This window comes from Callorhinchus milii, unplaced genomic scaffold (genome assembly GCF_018977255.1).
Source record: "Callorhinchus milii isolate IMCB2004 unplaced genomic scaffold, IMCB_Cmil_1.0 Scaffold31, whole genome shotgun sequence".
Classification (NCBI taxonomy): Eukaryota; Metazoa; Chordata; class Chondrichthyes; order Chimaeriformes; family Callorhinchidae; genus Callorhinchus; species Callorhinchus milii.
In genome coordinates, this window is record NW_024704772.1 from 2,078,264 (window position 1) to 2,087,842 (window position 9,579).

General features: G+C 52.6%; 1 protein-coding gene across 1 annotated transcript in view; it reads right to left on the reverse strand.

Annotated features, from left to right (window-relative positions):
• Positions 1 to 6,570, reverse strand: part of xrcc6 (X-ray repair complementing defective repair in Chinese hamster cells 6) — an 8,070-nt gene extending 1,500 nt beyond the window's left edge. Inside the window, exons 1-10 of the mRNA XM_007909559.2 lie at positions 6,443 to 6,570; positions 5,617 to 5,715; positions 5,202 to 5,311; positions 4,675 to 4,813; positions 3,884 to 4,138; positions 3,271 to 3,454; positions 2,474 to 2,660; positions 1,753 to 1,921; positions 1,012 to 1,173; positions 238 to 367 (exon numbers count right to left, since the gene is read on the reverse strand). Of these exons, the coding sequence (XP_007907750.2) occupies positions 238 to 367; positions 1,012 to 1,173; positions 1,753 to 1,921; positions 2,474 to 2,660; positions 3,271 to 3,454; positions 3,884 to 4,138; positions 4,675 to 4,813; positions 5,202 to 5,311; positions 5,617 to 5,686 (1,406 nt within the window). The 5' untranslated portion in view covers positions 5,687 to 5,715; positions 6,443 to 6,570. The remainder of the gene's footprint in view (positions 1 to 237; positions 368 to 1,011; positions 1,174 to 1,752; positions 1,922 to 2,473; positions 2,661 to 3,270; positions 3,455 to 3,883; positions 4,139 to 4,674; positions 4,814 to 5,201; positions 5,312 to 5,616; positions 5,716 to 6,442) is intronic.
• Positions 6,571 to 9,579: the final 3,009 nt, after the last annotated feature.

Here is a 9,579-nt window from a genome sequence, read left to right on the forward strand (position 1 = left end):
CTCCCCATCTCTCTCTCTGTCTTCTCTCTCTCCCCACCACCTCGTCCTCCCTCTTTCCCTCACCTCCCCTCTGTCTCTCTATCCCACCCATCCACTCTCCCTCTCTTCACCTCCCAGTCCCCTCTGTCTCTCTCCAGCCCACTTTTCCCCCTGCCCTCTCCAATCTCTGTGCTCGTATCCGCTCTGTCTCTCTGCTCTCCCCCTGTCTCTCTGCCCGGGTCCTGGGCTGGGAGTTACCTGTATTTGAAGCGGAGTTTGTGTATCACCGCTTTCACCTTATCGACCTGATCCTGATTTGCCACGACCTTCTCCGGGTAGTTCACCTTCCTGATATCATCGGCAAATGGCAGGAAAACCAGGTGGAACCCTGGCCCAGCGAGAGAGCCACAAAAACATTAGTCACTCCGAAACTGTGCCCCGACTGCACATCGACACCCCCTGCATCTCGTGTTCAACGCAACAACAATTTGCATTTACACCGTGCACCTCGCGCCAGGGCAGTGTCGGACAGGAAGGTCTGCAGGCACGACCTGAAAACGGGGAAGGAAGGGGCAGGGCGGAGGGACAGAAGGGAGAGTGTTCCGGAGTTTCGGGGTGTAGTGGCTGAAAGCACGGCCATCGATGGTGGAATGGAGGGCATCAGGGGACAAGCACAGCCTCTACACTTTCTGGGGTTAGGTAAGCAGGAAGCGACCCTCCAGGGAGAAAGAGAGAGAGAGGGAGAGAGAGAGAGAGAGAGAGAGCGTTCCATTCCAACAACCTAGCTCTGGAATCTCCATGTGTTGGGGGGGGATGCGTGAAAATCTCAAGCTTGGTTTGGAGACTCTTACAACAACAACAACAACAATAATCCTTGCATTTGATGTAGCGCCTTAACCCGTCGCCGAGAAGCCTCACAGAATGTATTGGCAAAGTGAGTTGACTGTGTGTCTTGTGGGCGATGGGTTTACCGCGTGCGGCGTCAAGACACCCGGCCGAGCAGGAAAAAAAAAATAGGTGCAGGTCGCTCACCTGACGGCATCGTCTGTATCTTCTGTTCGTCCACCTCCTCTCGCTGAGGGACTAAGGCCACGAATCGTGGAGGGGTGTTCCTGCGGTTTGTGTAGCGACACAGCATGTACACCTCCCTGTCCAGGCACTTGGTAAGTAAAGCCCCGAACAGTATTGTACTTCCTGTTAACGGACACGGACCACGGTTCACGCCTGCGGCTGTTCAACGCCTTGTAAACATCACCCTGAGCTAGTACTGCAGTAAAACAGCAACACCCACCCCAGACACTCACACACACACACAGTCTCTGTAACAACAACTTGGATTTGTATAGTGCCTTCACACGGGATAGCGTCCCGGAACGCTTGTATACACATACACACGTACATGCAGTCTCTGTACACACACGCGGAACCGTAGTCTCTGTACACACACGCAATCTATCCTCACACAGTCTGACTATGCGCCCACGAACGGTCTTGTACGCACCCAGACAGAGTCTCTACACACACACAATCTCTGCACAGATACACACAGTTATTTATATACACACACAGATACAGAGTCTCTACACACATACGCGCACTATCTGCGCACAAACACACACAGCTTTATGGACACACACGGTGGCACTCTCTCGCTGCAGACACAACGGGCCCCGCTCTCCACCCCCTGCCCCCCCCCCCCCCCCACCACACCCCGGAGAGGTGCTGACTGCCCCGTGCGGCCCAGGTACAGGGCTGAACGCCGCTGACAGTGACCTGTGATGATCGACTCCTCGGGGTACATGAACTGAGCTGGCCTGATGTGGTGATGTCTCTTCAGGAGGGACAGGGGCTTAAACCCCACCAGCTGCAAGCCAGGCTCGTCAAACTTCCTCAGCTCTTCCGTTTCTTCTTTCTCCATAGTGATCTGGCGGCTTCCATATATCTGTGTTCGGCGCCAACGAAAACGACAACTTGATTACACAGCGCCTTTCACGAGGGGCAGCGCCTCGACGGACGGAGCTGAGTTGGAGGGCGAGGGGGAGGTAGGCGGTGCCCGTTAGCAAACACCAAATGCAAGGATTATCAACCACGATAATACACTGATACGGCGCCTTCTCACGTCTTCGAGACGTCTCAAAGCGCTTCGCAGGATGCACTCGAAAGTGCGGTGGCTGTATATTTCGTGGGCGAAATGCGGCAGCCAACTGCGCACAGCGGCGTCCGCACAAACAGTCGTGGGTCAGTCGAGTGACCACATTTTATTTGGAGGGATTATTAGTCCCGGGGAAGCAACTAACAACCGGGTTCCTACTGGGAAACACATGCATGTGCGCGTGTGTGTGTGTGTGTGTTTGTGTGTGGAGTAAGGAAACTTGCCTAATCTTTCGCCCTGTCGGGAATCGACCAGGGTCCTCTCGCTTGCGAGGCGAGCAGTGGTACTTTGTGGAGTCCCACGTGAGTCGGTGTTTGAGCGCGGCTGCCGTGGCCTGAGTACCTGAGCTCTCTTGGTGTTGCTGGGCAGCAGCAGGCTCCCCGTCTCCCTGTTGAACCAGCGAGTCTTGGTTTTGACCTGCTCGTTGCTCTCTCGGGAGAGGCGGACGGCCCAGGGCTTGGTGACACTGCGGATCAGGAGGAACACTCCCACTGACAGCTCCAAGCCATCCCCGAGCTTCAGGTTCAGCCTGAACAGCGTCCGGGCCGGGGGAGAGGGGGAAAGAGAAACAAAGAACTAAATTGAACGCACTTCCTTCCGTACCAGAGTCCTTGTCCTCGACTCATCAACTCATGGCTTTGAGAGACACTTGCGAGGTTTTGTGGAGCTGAGCAGACAGATAATAATAATAATAATAAAAATAATAATAATAATCCTTGCATTTGATATAGCTCTTTATCACGTCTTCTAGACGTCTCAAAGCGCTTCACAGGATATACGGTAAAATGAACTGACTGTGTATTTGTGGGCAAAACGCAGCAGCCAATTGCGCACAGCAGCGTCCCACAGTCGTGGATTCAGTGACCAAATTATTATTGGGTTTTTTTTGAGGGATTTTTATCCCCGGATAAAAGCGATCCGCCAATCCGAACAACATCCGGCTTCCTACTTACTGCTAGTAAGGAAGCTTGCCCAATATTTCGCCCAGCCGGGAATCGAACCCAGATCCTCTCAGCGTGCGAGGCGAGTGCTCTAACCACTGCAGGACTCCGCAAAATGAAGTTTCATTTTTAACGAGGTCTTTGCTCATCAAAAAAATAAAAAAACAGCGGTTTAAACCGCCGCAAATTCAGGCTGACCTGCTCATTGCTTTCTTCTTGAAGTCCTTGGCCCGGACTTTACGCAGCAAGTCATCCACCTTGCCCGACTCTTCGAACCGCAAGCTCAGGTCTTCCCCGTCTGCCGTGTTGATGATATCCCGGTAAAAGATGGAGATGTCAAACCCACCTGGTTTCCTCAGGTGTAGCAGGTCTAGGATGATACCTGGGCAGGGGGAGAGAGAGTGACACACACACACACACAGACACTGAGACTCACACTCACCACAGGCAAGCACTGAACACACCCCCTCACAGTACAGAGAGAATTAGCAAATGGGAGGGCATTTTAACCCTCTAGAGGAAGAGTGTTCCAGAGTTTCGTGGCGTATTGGCTGAAAACGCCGAGATCGAGAGGGGCAGGGGCTTAGGTGAGTGCAAGATACACTCTCTGTGGCTCATATCCCCACTATCCTGCCCTCCCCACTCCCTCCCCTGCCCTCTTTGCCCCCTCCCGCCTCTCTGTTCCCCCTCCCCTGACCTCTCTAACCCCCAACCCTGACCTCTCTGCGCCCCGTCTCCTGCCATCTCTGCCCTTCGTCTCCCCTGCCCCCTCTCCCCTGCCCTCTCTGCCCCCCCTCCCTTGCCCACGTACCCGTCTCTTGGAGGTCCGAAGCCTTGGTACGGGCGGTGCGGGCCTTGGCGCTGTCGTTGGCGTGGGGGTCGTCGTTGTTGGTGAACAGCATGACCCGCTTGTGGCTCAGCTTGAGCTTGACGTCGCTGAAGAGGTTGGAGCAAACCCACAGAGCTTCACCCAGCGAGACGTCAGAGCTCTGTCCCAGCTCCTCCCTGAAATGCCTCCGCCCGGTCTCCTCTTTGTACTTGTCCAGTTCCAGCACTCGCTTCGCGCCTGGAGGAGACGGAGAGACACTCGTCGCATTTTTAATAATAATAATCCTGGCATTCGATACAGCGCCTTATCACGTCTTCGAGACGTCTCAAAGCGCTTCGCAGGACACACGGTCAAGTGAATTGACTGTATATTTTGTGGGCGAAACGCGACAGCCAATTCCGCACGGAGGTGTCCCACGAACAGTCGTGGTTTGAAGTGACCAATTTTATTATTATTATTTTGGTGATTTGGTTATTCTCTTATGGAAAATGCAGCTTGAAAAAAATTAAATGACCGATAATAATAATAATTTGTGTTTTTAATTATCCCGGTTGACTTTCCACCATCCTGTCAGTCGCATTCACACATCACGTCCCAAATTTTATGAGGTATCATGTCACGTGCTTGCATTGACACAAACACGGACACATACACACACATGCGGGTGCAAAAATATTCACATACAATTGCATTCACACACACACACTTAACACAAACTAAACACAGACATGCGGTTGAGGCAGTTCTTCACTAGACCTAGTGATCAGACTTGCCTGGAGTGTCCAGATCATGGAGCACATAAATATGCTTGAAATCGCCGGAGTTCTTGTGTGTCCCAGTCCCGAAGAAAACCACAGCCAGGAGATCCCGGTCACTGCTGATAATCTTACTGGTGTAAACACTGCGAATACACTGCAAATCAACACCGCAGTTAAATAAAATAATCCACCGACTGACCTCAAAGCATCTCACATTACTCTGAGCTCCCGAATACCTTTTAGTTTAATACTAATGCCTCCTACTCTGCTCCCTCAAAGGTAGGACCAGCATTCATTATGCTGGCTCGGGCTGGCCGATATTCACAAAGCCCTGGAGATAACCTTATTCCATAAGCCAAACTCCTTAACAAGGAGTTTTGATAGTACTGGCTGGGCACACGAGCTGGGATGAAAATATTACGCGCGTGTGAGGGTGGGTAGTAATATTATCTTCCCCATTATCTAGTAGCTTTTAAAAGAAGAGAGTGTGCGCGTGTTCCTGTTCCAGCATATCTACCATGTGTCACACGCAATCCTCTTACCTGAATCGTCATTTCAAATGGCGAAATGTCATTGCCATCAGCTGCAAACATGGCTTCCGAGGCATCGACCAGGAATATTAAGCTGTCCCTCCCAGCATACTTAGTCTCCACTGAAACGAAACGAACCAGTCTGTAAATGTCAGCTGACATCTCTCAAGCCACAGGAGACAGTTGAGTGCAAAAGGCCATTGAATTGCACAACAACAACAACAAATTACATTTGTACAGCGCCTTTCACGTCAGGAGGAAGTCCCAGGCTGCTGGACAGTCAGGGATCCTCATCTGAGCCGGTGGTTGGGTTCAGGAGGGCGGGAAGGCCAGGGGGTAAGAGGGTGACCGAAGGCACGGTGGAAGAGGAGGTTCTTGAGACGGGTCCCTTATACACAAAGATTAAACCCAGCACGGACCGCTCTACCTTCGTTCTCCTCATCCTCTTCGGGATTCTCCCCATCATCGTTAGGGTAGTGGGACTGCCAGTCCGCCATGCGTGGTCCTGCTGTCGCTGCCCGTCTGCCTGCGGTAGATAGAGGTTCTTTAACATCTTCCTGAACGGGCACAGATGGGACCTCGGTCTTCACGTGTCAACCATGTGCGCGTGTAGCGGTGGGGTGGGGTGGGGGGGTATAAAGGGCAAGGGATTGGGGGGGCAGCTAACAGTGGTGGGGGAGGTGAGTGAGCTATCCCTCTGTATGTCTGTGTGTGTGTGTGGGTCTGTCTGTATGTGTGTGTGTATATGTGTGTACGTCTGTCTATATGTACGTGTCTGTAAGTATGTCTGTATGTGTTTATATGTGTGTGTGTATGATTATGTGTGTGTTTATATATGTGTGTGTATGTATGTATGTGTGTGTGTATGTTTATATGTGTGTGTATGATTGTGTGTGTATGTTTGTGTGTGTATGATTGTTTGTGTGTATGTTTATATGTGTGTGTATGATTGTGTGTATGTTTATGTGTGTGTATGATTGTGTGTATGTTTATATGTGTGTGTGTGTGTCAGTAGTTGTGGATCAAAAAGGCCGCCATCCCTTTAAGGCAGTGCCTTGACACTTGACGGACAGGCGCGTCGGCGAATCAGAGCGTTGCCGTGAAGGGACGGCGCGGACACAGCCAATGGGCGCGCCGGGGTGGAGGCGGGACAAGCGACGCAAATTAAAGCGCGACCGGCGGGGGTCGCAGTCCGGGGAAGGAAAGGGGTGGCGGTGGTGGTTTGGCGATGACAAAAAAAAAATGGCTCCTACCCAGTGACAACTCGCCGCAGCGAAAGGTAACGGTAACCGCGCAGTGAAAGCGGAGCCGCCGAACCGTCGCCGCTTCCCGCCTCAGCACCAACCGCCGCCCCGGGTCTCGGGCAGGGGCGGCAGGGGGCGGGGCCAGACGAAGCATCGCGAGATCCCAGACCGCGCGTGCGCACACCGTCAGCTCTGCCCCCTCCGACACGCCTCCCTCCTCCCCGCCTGCCAATCAACGTGACTGACACGCCCCCCTCCTCCCCACCTGCCAATCAACATGACTGTCACGCCCCCTCCTCTCCACCTGCCAATCAACGTGACTGACACGCCCCCCTCTTCCCCGCCTGCCAATCAACGTGACTGACACGCCCCCTCCTCCCCACCTGCCAATCAACGTGACTGACACGCCCCCTCCTCCGCGCCTGTCAATCAACGTGACTGACACGCCCCCCTCTCCCCAAACCCCACCCACCTGTCAATCATTCATTTAACTTTTATGTAAAGTCATAAACTTTTAAAGAAACTTTTTTAAACGTTTGAAACCGTTTGTCGTCAAATAATCCTTTCAACGTCCAACCCGGACAGTCACAGCGACACAGCGACACAGCGACACAGCGACGGGACCTCGGTTTGACGTCTCCACCCGTAAAACAAGCAAATAAACAAACAAGTAAACAAACAAATAAACAAACAAATAAATAAAATGACTTATTTTAAACATCGTTTGATCTATTCCTCCCTCCCCACACGCACACGCACACGCCTCTGTTTACCTAACGGTGATAGGAACCCGGTTATTAGTCGATTGGCGGATGGTTGGCTGTCGGGATCGTTTGCCCGGGGTAACAATCCCTTAAAAAAAGATAATTTGAACGGTCACTTCAATCCACGACTGCTCGTGGGTCTCACCGCCGTCCGCAACTGGGTTAGGGTGAGGGCTGCCGCGTTTCGCCCGCGACATGTACGGTCACCGCGCTTTACACTGTGTGCTGCGAAGCGCTTTGGGACGTCTTGATCAGGTGCTATAGGGCGGCCCAAGTTAAGCCAAAATGTTAGATTGGATGGCAATCAAATGGAAGGATTATTATTTTTTGGTGGCAGCAGGTGGCAGTATTATGCAACATGTCGCAAAGCCTTATTTGCCACCGTGTGCGTGTTTTTAATGAGAAAAAAGCATTGCATGTTTCCCCCTCCCTCCCTCCCTCCCTCCCTCTCTCCTTCCCTCCTTCCCCCTTGAGCCGTCTCAACCGTGATTAAACATGTATGAAACCCTCCACTTCTTCTGTTGCAGGATGTGGTGGTTGTTGGGCGCGTGACGGGGGATGATTTGCGATTAATAAATAATAATAACAATTGTTAACAATCCGTTCGGATTCCTCCTCCGGTCTCCCGTTCGTCCCTCGCCCCCCCCCGTCCCCCTCTCCGCTCCACTATCGGTGGCCGTGTATTTGGCCACTGCGCCCCGAAACTCTGGAACGCTCTCCCTCAATCCCTCCGCTTTGCCCCCTCCCCACCTAAAGACCTTCCTTTTTTGATCGGGCTTACGGTCACCCCCCACCCACCCCCCCTCCTCCTTCTCCCCACCCTGACTCGGGGGTCAGACTCCTCCACTGTCGAGCGCTCTGGGACTCTATACTCCTTCGTGAAGGGCACTGTGTTGCTGTCGTTGAATGCCGACCCGAATGTCCTCCCACGTCTCACTGTCTTTGTTCCCCAGCGCTGCCTCAGTCGCCAGAGCGGGTTTCGGTGTCAAAGGTCCGACCAACAGAAGCGCCGGAACAATTGAGCAATAAAGAAATGAACAGGATTGAGCGCCGAGGGCGTTTCTCATTAGAAAGGGACATAATAAAGCTCGGATCGGTGGCAAATTCACAGTGCGGGTGGGGGAGATAAAGACCAACGAGGCAATTAATTACTAATTATGCAATGTGTCTTTACATCCCAATTATATTGCTAATTTTCTCCATCCCCTCAATAGGCATCCCTTATCTTCCCTTGAGGACTTGCACGCTCATTGCTTCCCCGGTGCGTTTGATGTGCGGTTTCCATGTGATTCGGAGCTCCGGTTGCAGCGCGAAAAGCCTTTTCCTTTTCGTTCACCCGAATACGTAATCGCAATAACAACCCTCGCATTCGATACGGCGCCTCACATCACGTCGACGAGACGTCTCAAGGCGCTTCACGGGATACGCTGTCCAGCGAATTGGCCGTGTATTCTGTGGGCAAACCGAGGCAGCAGCGTCCCCACAAACAGTGGTGGATTGAATGACCGATTTGGGGGAGAGTTTATAACCCCCGGGAAAGCGATCCGCCAATTGACTTAACAATTACTGCTGACTAAACAGAGGCGCGTGCGTGTGAGTGCGTGCGCGCGCGTGTGGGGTAAGGAAACTTGCCTAAGCGCTTGCCCTGTGCCGTCCGGGGATCGAACCGGATCGCGAGCCGAGCGCTCTACCCCCCCCCGCTACGCCGCAGCTTGCGTTTGTGCAGCGTCCCTTTAGGCAGCGTAACGTCCCAGAGCGTTTGACAAACGAGCCCCGGTGTTGACGGTGATGTGATTGACTTGGGCATTCGGGGAAGTGGCCTTGAAGCAGGATAGCGTTGTGTCCCAGTTGGGCACTTCCCCTCTCACCCCACTACACACAGCAAATAAATCACCACAGCCAGCCTTGCGCGTGTAATTACAACATCAATTTCACGTGCAATTTCACCACTTCAGTGCTTCACTGCACAATAAACTGATACAGACATAAATTAAGCCAATTGTTAGGTTGGACGGAAATCAAGACGGCATTAAAACCCCACTCGAGGCTTATCAAAATAATAACAACAATAATAATAATAATCCTTTCGTTTGACACGGCGCCTTTTATCACGTCTTTGAGGCGTCTCAAAGCGCCTCACGGTGCATACACCGAAAAGCGGAGTGACTGTGCGCGGTTCGTGGGTGAATCGCGGCAGCTAATTGCGCACGGCGGCGTCCCACAAACAGTCGTGGGTCGAGTGACCAAATTATCATGAGTTTCTTTTTAAGAAAGGGGTTATTACCCTCCGCAAAGCGATCCACCGACCGACGAACAACCGGGGTTCCCGCTTCCCGCTTCCTTCCTAAACAGAGACCCCCAGAATAAGGAATTACCACCCGG